We start from the raw sequence: 22,553 nt of genomic DNA, 5'->3' as shown, positions 1-22,553 counted from the left end.
ATCAGTGCTTCATCCCATCCCTCTTCTCAACCATTATGTTATCCAAGTCTGTCAATGAGGCTGTCTCTTCCTATAATACTATTCTTGTCTCTACTCTGGATACCCTCGCGCCTCCCAATCCACATTCTGTAAGGCATACCAAACCCCAGCCTTGGCTGACCTCTAGAATCCACTACCTATGCTCCTGTGCCCGATCTGCTGAACGCGATTGGCTAAAATCCCATGCCCATGCTGACTTCATACATTTCAAATTCTTGCTGACCTCCTTCCAGTCTGCTCTTTCATTTGCCACACAAGATTACTACATCCACTTGACAAACTCTCTTGGCTCAAACCTCAATGTCTCTTTCCCATGCTGAACTCTCTCCTTAAAGTGCCTTTACCTCCAATCCCTCCTTTACTTTCTCCCCAGAATACGGCTGAGTACTTTCATGATAAGGTTCACAAGATTAACCTTGAGTTCTCAACCAAGTCACCTCCACATCTCCTTCCCCCAGTCCATTCTGTCAACCTTCTTTCAAACCCTGCCTCCTTTTCTTCCTTTTCTAAAATTATTGAAGAGGAAACTGCACATTTTCTTTCTTCCTCCAAATTGACTACCTGGTCCTTTGATCCTATTCACACCCATCTTCTCAGCACTCTCTCTATGTCATATCCTCAATCTTTCACTTTCCACAACTGTTCTCAATGTCTTCAAAATGCCATAGTTACACCATTCCTCAAAAAAAACCTTCATTGGACCCGACCTTCCCTTCCAACTATTGCCCCATCTCCGTCCTCCCTTTCCTACGCAAGATACTCGACAATGCTGTTCATTGCCATTGTCTTGACTTTCTTTCATCTCAAGGTATTCTGTCCCACTTCAATCTGGCGTTCACCCTTTACATTCAACTGAAACAGCCCTTGCTAAAGTCTCCAATGACCCGTTCCTGGCCAGATTCAAAGGCCTTTATTCTATCCTCATCATCTTATAACTCACTCACTCCCTTATCCTCTGCACTGCCCTTCTCTAACATTATGTAATCCACATAAGATCCAACAAGTTTTGTATATCTCTTTCAAAATAAATTTGTATTGCCTCTCTAAACTACGTAAGCCACACTGAAACATTCACTGGCTTCCTATCCATTTCCGCATACAGTTCAAACTCCTCTTATTGACTTATAAGTGCATTCACTCTGCAGCTCCTCAGAACCTCTCCACTCTCATCTCTCCCTACATTCCTCCCCAGGAACTCCGTTCACTGGGTAAATCTCTCTTATCTGCACCCTTCTCCTCCACCGCTAACTCCAGACTCCGTTCCTTTTATCTTGCTGCACCATATGCCTGGAATAGACTTCCTGAGCCAGTACGTCAAGCTCCATCTCTGGCCGTCTTCAAATCTAAGCTAAAAGCCCACCTTTTTGACGTTGCTTTTAACTCCTAACCTTTATTCACTTGTTCAGAACCCTTATTTTATCATCCTCACTTTAATATTCCCTTATCTCTTGTTTGTCCTGTTTGTCTGTCCTGATTGCAAGCTCTGTCGAGCAAGGACTGTCTCTTCATGTTCAAGTGTACAGCGCTGCATACGTCTAGTAGCGCTATAGAAATAAGTAGTAGTAGTAGTAGTATTTATTTACTGCCTTTTTGAAGGAATTCAGTCAAGGCGGTGTACAGTACATGGTTATATAATGTGGGACAAGTATCAATTGAGAATGAATCCTTCTTCATCTATCTGCTGCTTTTGACACTATTGATCACCACCTACTCCTTGATACGCTGTCCTCACTTGGATTTCAGGGCTCTGTTCTTTCTTGGTTTTCTTCTTATCTTTCCCATCATACTTTTAGTGTATGCTCTGGTGCGGTGATGGCGAACCTATGGCATGCGACACAGAGCCCTCTCCATTGGCACGCGTGACATCGCTGGTCCGTCCGCCCACTCTCCCTCCCTCCCAGCACCAGTTCGGCATCCCTCCCTGCCTCCAACCAAAGAAGCATCAGGCCGCCCACCCGCCTGCCCTCCCAGCACCAGGAACCCCCCCTCCTCCTTCGAAATTTAAAAAGCGTACCGTCCTACTCCTCGGGGTTAAGGCGGCGTGCGTCGGCAGTGGCAGCAAAACGCGTGTTCTTTGTGCGGCACACCTTCGGCCTTCCTTTCTGCCTATGGGGCGGGACCAGAGCTTGAGAGACAGAAGGGAAGACCGAAGGCGCGCCGAGCGAAGAACACACGCTTTGCTGCTGACGCACGCTGCCTTAACCACGAGTAGGATGGTACGCTTTTTAAATTTCAAAGGAGGAGGGGGGTTCCTGGTGCTGGGAGGGAGAACCGGCGGGTGGCCTGATGCTTCTTTGGTTGGAGGGAGGCCTGGTGCTGTGTGGGAGGGAGGCCTGCTACTGGGTGCAGGTTGGGAGGGAGCCCTGATGTTGGGTGCTGGTTGGGAGGGAGGGAGCCCTGATGTTGGGTGCTGGGAAGGAGGGAGCCGAGCCCTGATGTTGGGTGGGAGGGAGGGAGGCCTGATGTTGGGTGCTGGGAAGGCCTGATGTTGGGTGCTGGGTGGGAGGGAGGGAGCCCTGATGTTGGGTGCTGGGTGGGAGGGAGGGAGCCCTGATGTTGGGTGCTGGGAGAGAGGGAGCCCTGATGTTGGGTGCTGGGTGGGAGGGAGGGAGGCCTGATTTTGGGTGCTGGGAAGGCCTGATGCTGGGTGCTGGGAGGGAGGGCTGCCTGGTGCTGGGAGGGAGGGCAGGGGGAGAGGAGGGTGGCTGGACATTTGTGGCTGGAGGGGAGCAGAGGGTTGCTGGACATGGATGGAGGGCAAGAAATAAAGAAGAAAGGAGGAAAGTAAAGAAATAAATGGAAAGGAAGCCCTGGAAACGGAGTTAAGAGGACAGATAGCAGCAGAATCGGATACTGGGCCAGCATGATCAGAAAAACAAAGTCACCGGACAACAAAGGTAGAAAAAATCATTTTATTTTCATTTTAGTGTTTGGAATATGTCCAATTTGAGAATTTACATCTGCTGTCTTATTTTGCACTGGGTATACTGGAGCTGTAACAGCTTACAGAAATGATTTATAATGAAAGAAAATCATGTTATTTTTTTTCTCATATACTAGTATAATATTTTCAATGATGTCTGTTTATATGCGCCATGGCTGGTGTAAGGGGTGTGGCTATCATAGGGGTGGAGTCATATGTGGTGACCCCGCGCACAATGAGTACCGGAACTTTGCGATAAATAATTCGATTTTGGGTTGCTGTTTGGGCACTCGGTCTCTGAAAGGTTCACCATCACTGCTCTGGTGGATCTTCCTCTATTTCTATACTACTATCAGCTGGTATACCTAAGAACTCTGTCTTGGGACCACTTCTTTTCTCCATCTATACTTCTTCCCTTGGTGCTCTGATCTCATTCCATGGTTTTCAGTATCACTTTTATTCTGATGACCCCCAGATCTACCTCCACACCAGAAATTTCAGCAGGAATCCAGGCCCAAGTCTCAGTCTGCCTGTCTGACATTGCTGCCTGAATGTCTCACCGCTATCTGAAACTAAACATGGCCAAGACTGAGCTTCTTATCTTTCCCATGCAAAAAGGTAAGGCAGCAAAGCATCTGTGTCTGGGCCTGATCTGCGAGCACAGCATGGAACACAGTTGATTGGGAACAGTGCCAAAGGTTTTCCAAGAGTTACCTCAGGTGTGCGGGCTGTAGATACACATCAAGGCCAGTGCTGCCACACAGTGATCTAAAACTAATTTCCATACATAAAGTTCCTGACTCAAAACCTAAAGCACTTTTGGGATTAGCAATTGTGAGACCACAATAGCACGTCTCAAAATCTTTAGGAAGATAATACAGCAAACAGATACAAAAAAGCTTTCCAGGATCCATAAGCTGCCAAGCTCCAGAGAGGACTTAAATGAATATATTTTTATTCTTTACACCAGAAAATACAAAAAGGCAGAACAATAAAACGTTATATCAAACCAGCCAACAATAGGCAACAATAGCAAATCTCCGCCCCCTCCCTCCACCCAGAAGGGACTTTTTAAAAATGTTGTTTTTGTTTTAATTCCATTAGATATAGAAAGGTGGCATAGAACCCGAGCTCCCTTGGGATCTGCCACAATAAGCCCTCTAGTACTGCATAAGAGAATTCCTTCAAGGTAACACAAAGTAGTACCATAACCCTTGCACCGCAGAGAAGAAAAGTTGTCTGACATATGTTGTGCCTGTGTAAAATAAGCAGCAACTACATCCAAGTGGCTTGTACAAATAGGAGTGAGGGAAGAGACAACCTGAGTAGGGAGGCTTGAGTTAAGGACCACTACCTACATCAGAAGAAAGCTGTCATTTGTGTGGTCTGCCCAAACTATTTTTCTAAACTCACCAGTGTAGCACGAGTGGAAATAAACCTGCAGGTTTGGCCTCTCTGTTCAGATACGGCCCTCAGTATAAAACCCAAGCTTCCTTGGGCTCAGATAAACACTCACTGAGAAAGCAAAAAGGAGCCCAATCTCACCAGATACCATGAAGCCACAGTAACTTCCAGCTAAAAAGCACAGATATAAAAAGAATTCACAATCTTTTGAATTTAAAGTAAAAATCAAATGATAAAATTTCTAATTCATGCTGTCTAGAAATAGGAGGGAAAGGGAAGGGGGAAGAACTTGTACTCCCCAAGCTCCAAGACAAATGACTTCTTAAAAAACAAATAATTGGAGAATAAACCTCAAAGGAGACATCCTCCTGCTCTACTAACACATAGTTCTCTAACTGGGCCAGGAGCTGCACCATTCATCCACCTCATCTGCTCCAGAGAATGAGCACTGAGACTGAACTATACCCTTAAGGGCAAATCACACAGAACTACTTAGTTTCTGTCTCCGTCCACTATGACAAGATACAGACGTTCAAATATTTGAAAGGTATTAATCCGCAAATGAACCTTTTCCGGAGATGGGAAGGTGGTAGAACTAGAGAAGGACATGAAATGAGATTGAAGGGGGGCAGACTCAAGAAAAATGTCAGGAAGTATTTTTTCACAGAGAGAGTAGTGGATGCTTGGAATGCCCTCCCACGGGAGGTGGTGGAAATGAAAACGGTAACGGAATTCAAACATGCGTGGGATAAGCATAAAGGAATCCTGTGCCGAAGGAATGGATCCTCAGGAGCTTAGTCAAGATCGGGAGGCAGGGCTGGTGGTTGGGAGGCGGGGATAGTGCTGGACAGACTTGTACGGTCTGTGCCAGAGCCGGTGGTGGGCAGCGGGACTGGTGGTTGGGAGGCGGGGATAGTGCTGGACAGACTTGTATGGTCTGTGCCAGAGCCGGTGGTTGGGAGGCAGGGCTGGTGGTTGGGAGGTGAGTATAGTGCTGGGCAAACTTATACGGTCTGTGCCCTGAAGAGCACAGGTACAAATCAAAGTAGGGTATACACAAAAAGCAGCAAATATGAGTTATCTTGTTGGGCAGACTGGATGGACCGTGCAGGTCTTTTTCTGCCGTCATCTACTATGTTAGTTGATGGACATAACCCATACATTTTTAACTGGTCTGGTATGGACGCTAAGGAATGTGTACTTTGTGGGGACAACATGGGGGGAAAAAGCATAGCATAGGATGAGGCATTCTAAAGCTTAAGTAATTGCCATTACTGCACTCAATGCAGGCACAAAATTGAAATGCCCAGCAGTAGCCCTGCATCATCTGAGGATCTTTCATTTTATTTATTTTCCTGGGCATCCAAACACGTAGCCAATTTGTCCCACTATTAACTGTTAGGCCTCTGCTTTACATAAAGTACAAAAACTATAGCTACTGTCCACCAGTTCTGCTTATTTGGCCTGTTTCTTCCTACAATAAATAGAATTGAGGGATGGACTAATTTATTTATTTAACTAGTAAAAAAGGCCCGTTTCTGACACAAATGAAACGGGCGCTAGCAAGGTTTTCCTCGGAGTGTGTGTGTTTGGGAGAGTGTATGTGAGAGTGAGTGTTTGAGAGTCAGAGTGAAAGTGTGAGTGCAATCCATGCTCCTCTGTCACCTGGCCCCTCCATTCATCCCTATCCAGCAATTCCGCTGTCTCCCTGAGGCCTGCCCTGCAATCCATATGCATCCATGGCCATCTGTCCCCTCCATTCATCCCTATCCAGCAATTCCCCTCTCCATGAGTCCTGCCCTTCCAATCCATGCCCATCCATGCTCCTTTGTCACCTGGCCCCTGCATTTTTCCCTATCCAGCATTTCCCCTCTCTGCCTGAGGCCTGCCCTGCAATCCATATCCATCCATGGCCATCTGTCCCCTCCATTCATCCCTATCCAGCAATTCCCCTCTCCCTGAGTCCTGCCCTTCCAATCCATGCTCCTCTTTCACCTGGCCCCTCCATTCATCCCTATCCAGCAATTCCCCTCTCTGCCTGAGGCCTGCCCTGCAATCCATATGCATCCATGCCCATCTGTGCCCTCCATTCATCCCTATCCAGCAATTCCCCTCTCCCTGAGTCCTGCCCTTCCAATCCATGCCCATCCATGCTCATCTGTCACCTGGCCCCTCCATTTTTCCCTATCCAGCAATTGCCCTGTCTCCCTGAGGCCTGCCCTGCAATCCATATCCATCCATGCCCATCTGTCCCCTCTATTCATCCCTATCCAGCAATTTCCCTCTCTCCCTGAGTCCTGCCCTCCCAATCCATGCCCATCCATGCTCCTCTGTCCCCTGCCCCCTCCATTCATCCCTTTCCAGCATTTGCCCTCTCTCCCTGAGCCCTGCCCTCCCAATCCATGCCCATCCATGCTCCTCTGTCCCCTGCCGCCTCCATTCATCCTTTTCCAGCAAGTCCCCTGTCTCCCTTCCATGACCCCCCCTTGCATCCATGCTCCTCTCTCTCCCATGTCCCAGCCTGGGCCGCCCTCTTCTTCCCCCCCCCCCCCCTTCGCATCCATGGTGTCGTTTCTCGCCTGCCCTCCCGCTCCCATTGTTTTTCTTTTGTGGCCACCCTCTTCGCTCCCCCCAACATGGTTTTTATTTTTTTTTCTTGTTTTTAAATGTACCTCCATGGCGGTTCCGGCAGCGAAGCGTCAGGGAAGGAGGCGGTGCTCCCGACGTCTAGGTTTCCCTTCGCTGTGTTCCGCCTTCTTTTGACGTCATCCTTGACGTCAGAAGAAGGCGGAACACAGCGAAGGGAAGGCTAGACGTTGAGAGCGCCGCCTCCTTCCCTGACGCTTCGCTGCCGAGCGTTGCGATTGGATGAGTGTCATTGCTCCGCCCTCGACGTCATCACGTTTGACGCGTGGGCGGGGCAGACACAATGCGATCTCACCCCCTTCACTTTTGGCTAACAGAGGCTTCATTCGAACGTTGGAGGTGCGTTTTATATAGAGAGATTGATGCTTATATCCCACATTATCCGAATACAATTATTCAGCACTATATGGCTTACATAAGTAATACACAGTACAAGATAATATATAACACTAACACCACAGGTGACCTACAATAATGGCAAACAAGCGTATGTGAAAAGAAAAGCACAATATATTTAATGGAAAGAAAAAGCCTACGGTCAATCAAAATTACCTGTATTTCAGTCATTATGATCTGTTCCTCATGATCGGCTAAAAAAAACCTTCCTATATCCCTCCATGTTAAACTTTAAAAAATGCAAAAAAACGTACAGAGATTAATATTTCCAAATGTGTACCCAGCTCCTAGATTCAAAGTAATATAGTTATCTGCATGATTCCAAACATGTACCCAGCTCCTAGCTTTTTTTGAAGTTTAACATGGAGGGATATAGGAAGGTTTTTTTTAGCTGATGATGAGGAACAGTTTATATTGACTGACTGAAATACAGGTCACTTTGATCGACCATAGCTCTTTAAACCTGTTGGTCAGGAGCTCCTTGAGGCTTTTTCCTTCCATTAAATAGAACGTTCTTTTCTTTTCACATACACTTGTTTCCCATTATTGTGGGTCACCTGTGTTGTTGGTGTTCAAGATTTTGGATTTTATTGACTCCATATCCACCTTGCTTGTTGTTTAGAGGATACAAGTTAAATGTATAATACATGTTATGAAAACTGTAAGAGCTAAAAGGAACATTCTTGAAAAAGTAGCAGCGAGGAGAAAGATCTTGGCTATAATCGAATTCAACATCTAGTGAAGAAATTTACTAAAAAGAAAAGCCTTCGAGAATTTGCAAAAGGTCAGATAGTTATTGAGTTGTCTTATTTCCCTTGGGATAGAATTTTTTTTTTTTGTTACATTTATACCCCGCGCTTTCCCACTCATGGCAGGCTCAATGCGGCTTACATGGGGCAATGGAGTGACTTGCCCAGAATCACAAGGAGCTGCCTGTGCCTGAAGTGGGAATTGAACTCAGTTCCTCAGTTCCCCAGGACCAAAGTCCACCACCGTAACCCACTAGGCTACTCCTCCACTCAGGAATTCCACCCTGTAGTGCCTAAATGAGAGAAATCTCACGTTAAAGCGAATGCTACATACCTGTAGAAGGTATTCTTCGAGGACAGCAGGCTGATTGTTCTCACTGATGGGTGACGTCCACGGCAGCCCCTCCAATCGGAACACTTTCCTAGCAAAGGCCTTTGCTAGTCCTCGCGCGCAGATGCAAACCGCGCATGCGTGGCCGTCTTCCCGCCCAAACCGGCTCGTGTTCGTCAGTCCCATATGTAGCAAAACAAAGGCAAGGGAAGACACAACTCCAAAGGGGAGTCGGGCGGGTTTGTGAGAACAATCAGCCTGCTGTCCTCGGAGAATACCTTCTACAGGTATGTAGCATTCGCTTTCTCCGAGGACAAGCAGGCTGCTTGTTCTCACTGATGGGGTATCCCTAGCCCCCAGGCTGACTCAAAACAACAACCATGGTCAATTGGGCCTCACAACGGCGAGGACATAACTGAGACTGACCTAACAATTTATCCAACTAACTGAGAGTGCAGCCTGGAACAGAATAAACATGGGCCTAGGGGGGTGGAGTTGGATTCTAAACCCCGAACAGATTCTGAAGCACTGACTGCCCGAACCGACTGTCGCAGGCAGTAATGAGATGTGAATGTGTGGACAGATGACCACGTCGCAGCTTTGCAAATCTCTTCAATAGTGGCTGACTTCAAGTGGGCTACCGATGCTGCCATGGCTCTAACATTATGAGCCGTGACATGACCCTCAAGAGCCAGCCCAGCCTGGGCGTAAGTGAAGGAAATGCAATCTGCTAGCCAATTGGATATGGTGCGTTTCCCCACAGCCACTCCCCTCCTGTTGGGATCAAAAGAAACAATTGGGCGGACTGTCTGTTGGGCTGTGTCCGCTCCAGATAGAAGGCCAATGCTCTTTTGCAGTCCAATGTGTGCAGCTGACGTTCAGCAGGGCAGGAATGAGGACGGGGAAAGAATGTTGGCAAGACAATTGACTGGTTCAGATGGAACTCCGACACTACCTTCGGCAAGAACTTAGGGTGAGTGCGGAGGACTACTCTGTTATGATGAAATTTGGTGTAAGGGGCCTGGGCTACCAGGGCCTGAAGCTCACTGACTCTACGAGCTGAAGTAACTGCCACCAAGAAAATGACCTTCCAGGTCAAGTACTTCAGATGTTAGGAGTTCAGTGGCTCAAAAGGAGGTTTCATCACCTGGGTGAGAACGACATTGAGATCCCATGACACTGTAGGAGGTTTGACGGGGGGCTTTGACAAAAGCAAACCTCTCATGAAGCGAACAACTAAAGGCTGTCCTGAGATCGGCTTACCTTCCACACGGTAATGGTATGCACTGATTGCGCTAAGGTGAACCCTTACAGAGTTGGTCTTGAGACCAGACTCAGACAAGTGCAGAAGGTATTCAAGCAGGGTCTGTGTAGGACAAGAGCGAGGATCTAGGGCCTTGCTGTCACACCAGACGGCAAACCTCTTCCATAGAAAGAAGTAACTCCTCTTAGTGGAATCTTTCCTGGAAGCAAGCAAGATGCGGGAGACACCCTCTGACAGACCCAAAGAGGCAAAGTCTACGCTCTCAATATCCAGGCCGTGAGAGCCAGAGACCGGAGGTTGGGATGCAGAAGCGCCCCTTCGTCCTGTGTGATGAGGGTCAGAAGACACTCCAATCTCCACGGTTCTTCGGAGGACAACTCCAGAAGAAGAGGGAACCAGATCTGACGCGGCCAAAAAGGAGCAATCAGAATCATGGTGCCTCGGTCTTGCTTGAGTTTCTTCCCCACCAGAGGTATGGGAGGATAAGCATACAGCAGACCCTCCCCCCAGTCCAGGAGGAAGGCATCCGATGCCAGTCTGCCGTGGGCCTGAAGCCTGGAACAGAACTGAGGGACTTTGTGGTTGGCTCGAGATGCGAAGAGATCTACCAAGGGGGTGCCCCACACCTGGAAGATCTGTCGCACTACACGGGAATTGAGCGACCACTCGTGAGGTTGCATAATCCTGCTCAGCCTGTCAGCCAGACTGTTGTTTATGCCTGCCAGATATGTGGCTTGGAGCAGCATGCCGTGATGGCGAGCCCAGAGCCACATGCTGATGGCTTCCTGACACAGGGGGCGAGATCCGGTGCCCCCCTGCTTGTTGATGTAATACATGACAACCTGGTTGTCTGTCTGAATTTGGATAATTTGGTGGGACAGCCGATCTCTGAAAGCCTTCAGAGCGTTCCAGACCGCTCGTAACTCCAGGAGATTGATCTGCAGATCGCGTTCCTGGAGGGACCAGCTTCCCTGGGTGTGAAGCCCATCGACATGAGCTCCCCACCCCAGGAGAGACGCATCCGTACTCAGCACCTTTTGTGGCTGAGGAATTTGGAAGGGGCGTCCCAGAGTCAAATTGGCCCAAATCGTCCACCAGCAAAGGGATTTGAGAAAACTCGTGGACAGGTGGATCACGTCCTCTAGATCCCCAGCAGCCTGAAACCACTGGGAAGCTAGGGTCCATTGAGCAGATCGCATGTGAAGACGAGCCATGGGAGTCACATGGACTGTGGAGGCCATGTGGCCAAGCAATCTCAACATCTGCCGAGCTGTGATCTGCTGGGACGCTCGTACCCGGGAGAAGAGGGACAGCAGATTGTTGGCCCTCGTCTCCGGAAGATAGGCACGAGCCGTCCGAGAATCCAGCAGAGCTCCTATGAATTCGAGTCTCTGTACTGGGAGAAGGTGGGACTTTGGGTAATTTATCACAAACCCCAGTAGCTCCAGGAGTCGAATAGTCATCTGCATGGACTGTAGAGCCCCTGCCTCGGATGTGTTCTTCACCAGCCAATCGTCGAGATATGGGAACACGTGTACCCCCAGCCTGCGAAGTGCCGCCGCTAATACATCCAAGCACTTCGTGAACACTCTGGGCGCAGAGGCGAGCCCAAAGGGTAGCACACAGTACTGGAAGTGACGTGTGCCCAGCTGAAATCGCAGATACTGTCTGTGAGCTGGCAGTATCGGGATGTGTGTGTAGGCATCCTTCAAGTCCAGAGAGCATAGCCAATCGTTTTTCTGAATCATGGGGAGAAGGGTGCCCAGGGAAAGCATCCTGAACTTTTCTTTGACCAGATATTTGTTCAGGGCCCTTAGGTCTAGGATGGGACGCATCCCCCCTGTTTTCTTTTCCACAAGGAAGTACCTGGAATAGAATCCCAGCCCTTCCTGCCCAGATGGCACGGGCTCGACCGCATTGGCGCTGAGAAGGGTGGAGAGTTCCTCTGCAAGTACCTGCTTGTGCTGGAAGCTGTAAGACTGAGCTCCCGGTGGACAATTTGGAGGTTTTGAGGCCAAATTGAGGGTGTATCCTTGCCGGACTATTTGAAGAACCCACTGATCGGAGGTTATGAGAGGCCACCTTTGGTGAAAAACTTTCAACCTCCCTCCGACCGGCAGATCGCCTGGCACTGACACTTGGATGTCGGCTATGCTCTGCTGGAGCCAGTCAAAAGCTTGTCCCTTGCTTTTGCTGGGGAGCCGAGGGGCCTTGCTGAGGCGCACGCTGCTGACGAGAGCGAGCGCGCTGGAGCCTCGCCTGGGCCGCAGGCTGTCGAGAAGGAGGATTGTACCTACGCTTACCAGAAGAGTAGGGAACAGTCTTCCTTGCCCCAAAAAATCTTCTACCTGTAGAGGTAGAAGCTGAAGGCTGCCGGCGGGAGAACTTGTCGAAAGCGGTATCCCGCTGGTGGAGCTGCTCTACCACCTGTTCGACTTTCTCTCCAAAAATATTATCCGCACGGCAAGGCGAGTCCGCAATCCGCTGCTGGATCCTATTCTCCAGGTCAGAGGCACGCAGCCATGAGAGTCTGCGCATCACTACACCTTGAGCAGCGGCCCTGGACGCAATATCAAAGGTGTCATACACCCCTCTGGCCAGGAATTTTCTGCACGCCTTCAGCTGCCTGACCACCTCCTGAAATGGCTTGGCTTGCTCAGGGGGGAGCTTGTCCACCAAGCCCGCCAACTGCCACACATTGTTCCGCATGTGTATGCTCGTGTAGAGCTGGTAAGACTGGATTTTGGCCACGAGCATAGAAGAATGGTAGGCCTTCCTCCCAAAGGAGTCTAAGGTTCTAGAGTCCTTGCCCGGGGGCGCCAAAGAATGCTCCCTAGAACTCTTAGCCTTCTTTAGGGCCAAATCCACAACTCCAGAGTCGTGAGGCAACTGAGTGAGCATCAGCTCTGGGTCCCCATGGATCCGGTACTGGGACTCGATCTTCCTGGGAATGTGGGGATTACTTAATGGCTTGGTCCAGTTCGCCAGCAATGTCTTCTTTAGGACATGATGCATGGGTACTGTGGACGCTTCCTTAGGTGGAGAAGGATAGTCCAGGAGCTCAAACATTTCAGCCCTGGGCTCGTCCTCCACAACCACTGGGAAGGGGATGGCCGTAGACATCTCCCGGACAAAGGCCGCGAAAGACAGACTCTCGGGAGGAGAAAGCTGCCTTTCAGGGGAGGGAGTGGGATCCGAAGGAAGGCCCTCAGACTCCTCGTCAGAGAAATATCTGATGTCCTCCTCCTCCTCCCACAATGCCTCACCATCGGTATCAGGACACAAGTTCACGGACCTGTGTCTGAAGCCGTGCCCGGCTCGACTCCGTGGAACCACGTCCACGATGGGAGCGTCGAGAGGTACACTCCCTCGCCCGCACCGGCGAAGCTCCCTCCGCCGACGTCGTCGGGGAGCCTTCCTGGGAGACGACCGCAGTCGGTACCGCAAGCGGCACCGATGTCGGAGACCTCACCCCGGGCAAAGGGCCAGCCGGCGCCTCACTCGACGGTACCGGTGGCGCAAGCACCCCCGGTACCGGAGGGGAAGGGCGCAACAGCTCTCCCAGGATCTCTGGGAGAACGGCCCGGAAACTCTCGTGCAGAGCGGCTGTGGAGAAAGACATGGAAGCCGATGCAGGTGTCGATGTCAGAGTCTGTTCCGGGCGTGGAGGCTGTTCCGGGCTGTCCAAAGTGGAGCGCATCGACACCTCTTGAACAGAGGGTGAGCGGTCCTCTCGGTGCCGATGCCTACTGGGTGCCGACTCCCTCGGCGACCCAGAGCTCTCGGTACCGATACGGGAAGGAGACCGGTGTCGATGCTTCTTTGACTTTTTCAAACGAAGCATGTCACCGGAGCTTCCCGGTACCGACGAGGAGGACGTAGAATCCAGCCGTCGCTTCCTCGGGGCCGAGGCCGAAGAAGGTCAGTCTCGGGGGGGCTGTACCGCAGGAGCCCTCAGGGTAGGGGGAGACCCACCCGAAGGCTCACCGCCACCAGCAGGGGAATGGACAGCCCTCACCTGCACTCCAGTCGAAGCACCACCGTCCGACGACATCAGCAGAAGTGGAGGTCCCGGTACCGCCGACGCAGCCTTCCGATGTCTCGGCCCTGATGCAGAGGGTTGATGCCTCGATGCACTCGATGCAGTCGCGGCCGAGGACGGAGGTCTTGACGCTGTCGACGCACTCGATACTCCCGGTGCTGATGCCGACGAAGAGCCCGAGAACAAAACGTTCCACTGGGCCAATCTCGCTACCTGAGTCCTTTTCTGTAAAAGGGCGCAAAGACTGCAGGCCTGCGGGTGGTGCCCAGCCCCCAGACACTGAAGACACGACGCGTGCCTGTCAGTGAGCAAGATTACCCGGGCGCACTGGGTGCACTTCTTGAAGCCGCTGGGAGACTTCGATGACATGGGCGGAAAAATCACGCCGGTGAAATCAAAACTCGTAATTGCGGTAAGGCACCAAAAAGAGGGGGAGAAAAAAATTCGACCCCAGGCCTCAAAAGGGCCTACCCCGAAAACGAAAAGAAACTTAACGGGGCAAAAACTGGAAATACAGGAAGGGGAAAAAGACAGAAAAGGCCTTCTTCCGAAATCCTTTTTCCCTTTTTTTTTTTTTTTTACTAGCGAAAAGTCCAAAAAAGACGCGCGACGTCAACTTAAGGGCGCGAACGGCGTAACACGACCGTACCGAGCGCGGACAAAAGAAGAATGACGAACACGAGCCGGTTCGGGCGGGAAGACGGCCGCGCATGCGCGGTGCGCATCGGCGCGCGAGGACTAGCAAAGGCCTTTGCTAGGAAACTGTTCCGATTGGAGGGGCTGCCGTGGACGTCACCCATCAGTGAGAACAAGCAGCCTGCTTGTCCTCGGAGAACAGTGGATTTGTAGTTGATATTTTTGTAATTAGGGAAGTGTACAATGAGGTAATCCCTTGCAGGTCAGTTTCGAGTTGGGAGAACTATCATGTCACACATAATGGTAACTTCTGTACCCTTAATATATCAATAGTGAGGAGGAAGTATGTATTTAACACACCACTAAACAAAAACAACAACAAAAAATGTCACTTCGCTCTCTGCAAGCAAAAAAACAAGGTTATAAATTTAAGCAGTCTTTATATGTTAGAAGGAAACAACCTCAAAACCTCATAGGCAAAGCTACTGTGCTCAGGTAAAATTCTCATCATTGACTTAAAAAAAACTCCTTTAAACCACCCCCCTTGTTGAAAGGAGGGTTTTTTTTTTTTAAGACAATGATAAGACTTCTACCTGGGCACAGTGCCTATGAGGTTTTGAGGCTTTTTCCTTTTAACAAAGGCTGCTTATATTTATGACCTTATTTTTTTGTGTGTGTGCAGTAAGTGAAGTTTTTCTACTGCTATTAGTTCACATAATAGCTACAGTGGGGGAAATAAGTATTTGATCCCTTGCTGATTTTGTAAGTTTGCCCACTGACAAAGACATGAGCAGCCCATAATTGAAGGGTAGGTTATTGGTAACAGTGAGAGATAGCACATCACAAATTAAATCCGGAAAATCACATTGTGGAAAGTATATGAATTTATTTGCATTCTGCAGAGGGAAATAAGTATTTGATCCCCCACCAACCAGTAAGAGATCTGGCCCCTACAGACCAGGTAGATGCTCCAAATCAACTCGTTACCTGCATGACAGACAGCTGTCGGCAATGGTCACCTGTATTAAAGACACCTGTCCACAGACTCAGTGAATCAGTCAGACTCTAACCTCTACAAAATGGCCAAGAGCAAGGAGCTGTCTAAGGATGTCAGGGACAAGATCATACACCTGCACAAGGCTGGAATGGGCTACAAAACCATCAGTAAGACGCTGGGCGAGAAGGAGACAACTGTTGGTGCCATAGTAAGAAAATGGAAGAAGTACAAAATGACTGTCAATCGACAAAGATCTGGGGCTCCACGCAAAATCTCACCTCGTGGGGTATCCTTGATCATGAGGAAGGTTAGAAATCAGCCTACAACTACAAGGGGGGAACTTGTCAATGATCTCAAGGCAGCTGGGACCACTGTCACCACGAAAACCATTGGTAACACATTACGACATAACGGATTGCAATCCTGCAGTGCCCGCAAGGTCCCCCTGCTCCGGAAGGCACATGTGACGGCCCGTCTGAAGTTTGCCAGTGAACACCTGGATGATGCCGAGAGTGATTGGGAGAAGGTGCTGTGGTCAGATGAGACAAAAATTGAGCTCTTTGGCATGAACTCAACTCGCCGTGTTTGGAGGAAGAGAAATGCTGCCTATGACCCAAAGAACACCGTCCCCACTGTCAAGCATGGAGGTGGAAATGTTATGTTTTGGGGGTGTTTCTCTGCTAAGGGCACAGGACTACTTCACCGCATCAATGGGAGAATGGATGGGGCCATGTACCGTACAATTCTGAGTGACAACCTCCTTCCCTCCGCCAGGGCCTTAAAAATGGGTCGTGGCTGGGTCTTCCAGCACGACAATGACCCAAAACATACAGCCAAGGCAACAAAGGAGTGGCTCAGGAAGAAGCACATTAGGGTCATGGAGTGGCCTAGCCAGTCACCAGACCTTAAGCCCATTGAAAACTTATGGAGGGAGCTGAAGCTGCGAGTTGCCAAGCGACAGCCCAGAACTCTTAATGATTTAGAGATGATCTGCAAAGAGGAGTGGACCAAAATTCCTCCTGACATGTGTGCAAACCTCATCATCAACTACAGAAGACGTCTGACCGCTGTGCTTGCCAACAAGGGTTTTGCCACCAAGTATTAGGTCTTGTTTGCCAGAGGGATTAAATACTTATTTCCCTCTGCAGAATGCAAATAAATTCATATACTTTCCACAATGTGATTTTCCGGATTTAATTTGTGATGTGCTATCTCTCACTGTTACCAATAACCTACCCTTCAATTATGGGCTGCTCATGTCTTTGTCAGTGGGCAAACTTACAAAATCAGCAAGGGATCAAATACTTATTTCCCCCACTGTACTTCAGCATTCAGAAGAGGTTAAAATCTTTTCTTGTTCCAAAAACTATTATATAACAAATCATTACTACTGTTGTATCCTTTTCAGTCTACAATGCTATTCATAATGTACTTTTATTACTTTTATATACTCTAATCTGTCTATGTCAAGTCCACTTAGGATGTAAACCACACTGAACCCTGAAAAGGGGATTTTAGCAGTATATAAGATTTGATTTTTGCTTAGTGTTAACTTCTGTACACTACCATGCTAAACATCTAAGTTAGGTTACCAGACTAGATAGGCCAGTGGGCGTTGGCAAGGCTACAGATTTAACAGTGTTCTCAGCTCTACTAAGACAGGAAGCCTCTATCACTCAAGGGTATAAGATCCACTTGAACTGGATCCTAGACAAAGCCATGGATTTGTGATTCCCTGGTTCAGGGCTGGCATTGCAACGGATGGACAGTTTCCCTTAAGGCTAGCTCAGATTGAACTGGAAGCTGAAAGGAGCAGGAAAAGCTGTCAAGTCAAAAAGAAACTGCACTTACTAAAGTATCTCAAGTACAGAGATACCATGGCATATCAATTACTTTCCTACGATAAAGGAACTCAGTGCACTAGATCCACATTTTATGGACGGTACCGTTCACTGAGGCAACAGTGAAATATCACCAAAAAGGAAGCTATTTTTGTGTACAGCAACAAAGGTCTAAAAATTATGCCATGCAATCAGGCCACTATAATATGTAGGAATAACAGATTTAAATGTTTTAAGGTGGACCCTATCATTTTGGCTCTCCCTTCCCCAAAATATTACCTATTCTCTGAGGACGTCTGCGGCGACCCAGGAATCAGAAATTTTGCAAACAAAATAAACAAAAAGTTTTGCCAGAGAGTTCTGGCGTGCGAATCGCTCGCACCGCACATGACTTCCCATCCGTTGCACGAGCGTGTACCTCAGTTCCTTTTTTCTCCGCGGTTAGGTGCCGCAGTGTTTCCTCTGCGCTCCGTTTAGGACCAGGCCCAGTGGAGGGGGTCGTGGTGGCAACGACCTCAGGGGGGCGAGGCTGTGGGAGAAAGTAGAGAGAAAGCAAGGGAGGGGGTCGGGGCTGCTAAAATTTGGATTTTTTAATACAGGGGGAAGTGGGGAGCGGCGGGGGGGAGGGGGGCAAGGCTGTCCATACAGGACGCTCCTGATGAGCGCCTTTGTCCCCTCCCGATCCTTTTTTGATTTTTGTTTTGATTTTCTATTTTATGCAGGGGGAAGCGGGGAGCCACGTGTTTGCGTTGGGTTTTTTTTGTTGTTGTTTTGACGTTTGTGGCATGCGCAGAGCAGCCAGCATAACGCTTGGCTGCTCTGCGCATGCTTTAGGGGCCGATTACCGACGGGAATTACACCAGTTTAACGCATCTTTAATGCATTGTACTTTACAATACCGCACCGAACATGTGCGACTTGCTTTTTTGGTGCATTCTTCGTTTTTTCAAATTCGTTAAGGACTTTTACGTTTTAGATTCTTTTACATTTGGTTGATGCATCTGGGCCCTAGTCCTAGTATTTTTGGAAAGCGTGAACAGATGCTTCACATCTACCCATTCAACTCCACTCATTATTTTATAGACCTCTATCATAGCTCCCCTCAGCCGCCTTTTCTCCAAGCTGAAGAGCCCTAGCCGCTTTAGCCTTTCCTCATATGGAAGTCGTTCCATCCCCTTTATCATTTTCGTCGCCCTTCTCTGCACCTTTTCTAATTGTACTATATCTTTTTGAGACATGGCGACCAGAATGGAACACAATATTCGAGGTGCAGTCGCACCATGGAGTGATACAAAGGCATTATAACATCCTCAATTTTGGTTTTTATTCCTTTCCTAATAATACCTAACATTCTATTTGCTTTCTTAGCCGCTGGGTGTCTTCGATGACATGGAAGGAAAAACGGCCTCGGCGAAATCAAACTATGCGATTGTGCCAAAAAAGAAGGCACAAAAAAAGGTAATAAACCCGACCGTATGGCCCAAAGTCCGGCCGCGTCAAAAAAGAAAGGAAACTTTAAAGGTGGGCAAAAATACAAGAAAAACTATGGTAAAAACTACTTTATAAAAAGAAAATAAAAGCAAAAGGAAAGCGAAACTCGGTCGCGAAGAGTAGTTCTGTTCCTGGGCCTAAACAGAGTGCAGAGGCAACACTGCTGCACCTAATCGTGGAGAAAAAAAACTGAGGTACATGCTCGTGCGACGGGCTTGAAGTCGTCCGCGCATGTGCTGTGCGAGCGATTCATGCGCCAGAACTCTCTGGGAAAACCTTTTATTTTGCTTGCAAAATTTTCCGATTCCTGGGCCGCCGCGGACATCGACGCACATGTGACAACAAGCAGCCTGCTTGTCCTCGGAGAACTATACTTACCCACAGTTGACACAGTGGAGCCAGCCTCATCAAGTACATCTACTGGTTCAGCCAACTGCAGCTGGATTTTCGGGACTACTGTCAGAATAGCTAATACATCAAGAGCATATCGCACGGTGTCATTCCTAAAGAAAGAACATGCAAATGAAGATCAACACTGGTGTTTACCATAGCTCAGAATGTACAATGGGCATCTGTTTGTAACACACTATACAATATCATTTAACTCAGGAGTAGTATATAAGGGGACAGTATATAAGCTGAAGCTTAACACAACACACACCAAGTAAGTTTAAATAAAGAAAACCTACGAAGAATATAAGAATCGAGACTAGTACTAACAATAAGTCACTGCATTTTTAGAATAACAAAGTTGTCCTTGGATATTTATTGCTCACATATGATCTCCCTTTCCCCATTCCAGGAGCTGCAAAGTTATAGATAAAATAAGTGACAAAGCAATTAACCAATTAAAATGTTCTCTGTCATATCTCAGTCTGGTTTAAGAGAATAAGTAGGTTCAGCACTGTTTATAAAATACTAACATAAGTTGCATAAACTACATCTACCTTGCAGACACAGCTATGTATACCTGTTCTCAAGCACATGTAAAAAGGTTTGTCTCTCAATTATTCAAACACAACTCAGAGGAGTATATTTTATAATCTATACCATGACCCACACATGCTTACTGGAAAAGTATGCACCATCATGCAACAACTCTCAACTTTTCCCTGCCCACCTATAGATCGCAGCCTCTCCATCAGACTGTAACCGTTTCATGACAGACTCATTAACATAGGAGGTTCCCTGTTACACTACCAACTTGGTAACTATGCCCGACGATTGTAGCTATATATCTGAATCGTTAACACAGTTTAGCCCTCCGTTATGTTATCAACTTGCTAACTGCTGTTCCATACTAAAATGTAAACCTCGTTAACTGATCTCGTTACACTGTAAGCCACATAGAACCAAACTTCATTTGGATAATGTGGGATACAAGACTAAATAAATGGAAATGGAAAATGGAAACTGCACATACTTTTATGCCAGCTGGTATTTTATAAATAGCAATTTGTGTGCGTTATGTGCACACATACATGCAAAATTATTTTAAAAATTAATCTGGGGCAACTTCTCCAAATGGGTTAGTTTTGCACATACTCTGACAGTAATGAACATCACTCTGAAGCTAGGGTATGTGAAGAATAACCTTGGTAAATGCTTGCCATAGTAAGTATTTGCATCATGCCAAAGAGAGATTATCCAGATGTGCCTGGAAATTCTAATCAAGCCTGTGGCGGCTAAAACAATGTGAAATATTTCTATACCTTTTTGACACATTTTCTTGGTCTCAGACTGCATTTCTTGGTACTTGAGGACATCCTCTCTCACCACACAATTCACAGAGTAATCACTTAGTAATCAGTGCCGTTCTAGTGTTTTTCTTTTTTACCACTATATCCAGTTTCCTTGCATCCAGCTTTTTATTTGTTGGAATGGGGATGTTCTGGAGAGAATCAACATGGTGTTTTAGTAGCAAGATGTTTCACAAGTAACTGGCAGAAACCCAATTAGTAGCAATATTTCATGCTACCAATCCCAGAGCAAGAGTGGCTTCCCTCATGTCCATCTCAACAACAGACTATGAACTTTTCCTTCTGGAACTTGTCCAAACCTTTTTTTTAATCCAAATACACTAACCACTGTTACCACATCCTCCAGCAAACTATTCTTTTGAGTTAAAAAATATTTCCTCCTATTTGTTGTAAAACTACCCCTGATGGACTGAAATGGTGGTTTGCTGATCTACGAATAGCTTGAACAGGACCATACCTATTTCTTGGTGACCACAAATCCTGAACTCATGTGAAAGAAGCAATGATTACACTTTTGCATTTCCATGTATTATAGCCTACACACACCACCTTTTCCTCTGTCATTTTCAAGTACATGGCATCTATATAGAATATATCTTCCTCCTCAACACTCTTCAGTTTGGTAAAAAAATGCAATGGCAATCACTATCTCTGTTATTTAAAAGGAACAATGATTCCTTCAGCTCAATCTTCAAAAACAACCAATTTCTGCCTTACATAAGGATTTGCCTTCAACCTGTTAGATTCTTCATACACATCCGTATCCATAGTTGAGGGTATAGCTTACTCTTTTTTCATTAAGAAAGCGGCAAAACAGGAGGAAGAAGTGACACCATTGTGCTGGATGGAAGTTTAGCTCCTCAGCTTCCACTACTGTGTTAAATTTGACATTGGATCAAGGATGGTTTTCACCATCTATGGGAGATATTGTTTTAACTCCAGTTCCAAAGCTTGTTGGTTCAGATTTATCTCAGGTTGCTAATTTTAGATCAACTGCAAATATACCTTTCTTTCCCAAATTGGTTGAATCTGTGGTAAGTTCTCAAAATTAGATACAGAGAGTAAATCTCTCTAATCTTTAAAAAAGGTTCCAGAGGAGATCCGGGAAATTATAGACCTGTGAGTCTGATGTCGGTGCCGGGCAAAATGGTAAAGACTATTATAAAGAACAAAATTACAGAGCATATTCAAAAGCATGGATTAATGAGACAAAAGTCAATATGGATTTAGTGAAGGGAAATCTTGCCTCATCAATCTACTACATTTCTTTGAAGGGGTGAACAAACATGTGGATAAAGGTGAGCCGGTTGATATTGTGTATCTGGATTTTCAGAAGGCGTTTGACAAAGTACCTCATGAAAGACTCCAGAGGAAACTGGAGAGTCATGGGATAGGAGGTAGTGTTCTATTGTGGATTAAAAACTGGTTAAAAGAAAACAGAGAATAGGGTTAAATGGTCAGTATTCTCAATGGAGAAGGGTAGTTAGTGGGATTCCCCAGGGCTCTGTGCTGGGACTGCTGCTTTTTAACATATTTATAAATGACCTAGAGATGGGAGAAACTAGTGAGGTAATTAAATTTGCTGACAACACAAAGTTATTCAAAGTCGTTAAATCGCGGGAGGATTGTGAAAAATTACAAGAGGACCTTACGAGACTGGGCGTTTAAATGGCAGACGATTAATGTGAGCAAGAGCAAAGTGATGCTTGTGGGAAAGAGGAACCCGAATCATAGCTATGTCATGCAAGGTTCCACGTTAGGAGTTACAGACCAAGAAAGGGATCTAGTTGTCGTCGTTGATGATACGTTGAAACCTTCTGCTCAGTGTGCTGCTGCGGCTAAGAAAGCAAATAGAATGTTAGGTATTATTAGGAAAGGAATAAAAACCAAAAATGAGGATGTTATAATGCCTTTGTATTGCTCCATGGTGCGACCGCACCTCGAATATTGTCTTCAATTCTGGTCACCGTATCTCAAAAAAGATATAGTGGAATTAGAAAAGGTGCAGAGAAGGGCAACGAAAATGATAAAGGG

General features: G+C 47.3%; 1 protein-coding gene across 4 annotated transcripts in view; it reads right to left on the bottom strand.

Moving 5' to 3' along the window:
• DCAF1 (DDB1 and CUL4 associated factor 1) overlaps positions 1 to 22,553 on the bottom strand; it is a 648,223-nt gene that overhangs the window by 329,304 nt on the left and 296,366 nt on the right. For all 4 annotated transcript variants that reach the window (XM_030205586.1, XM_030205587.1, XM_030205589.1 and 1 more), the window contains one exon: positions 19,138 to 19,262. In XM_030205586.1, the coding sequence (XP_030061446.1) occupies positions 19,138 to 19,262 (125 nt within the window). The remainder of the gene's footprint in view (positions 1 to 19,137; positions 19,263 to 22,553) is intronic.

Source organism: Microcaecilia unicolor, chromosome 6 (genome assembly GCF_901765095.1).
Source record: "Microcaecilia unicolor chromosome 6, aMicUni1.1, whole genome shotgun sequence".
Taxonomy (NCBI): Eukaryota; Metazoa; Chordata; class Amphibia; order Gymnophiona; family Siphonopidae; genus Microcaecilia; species Microcaecilia unicolor.
The sequence above is the reverse complement of the archived record's forward strand: the minus strand, read 5'-3'. Positions and strand labels throughout refer to the sequence as shown.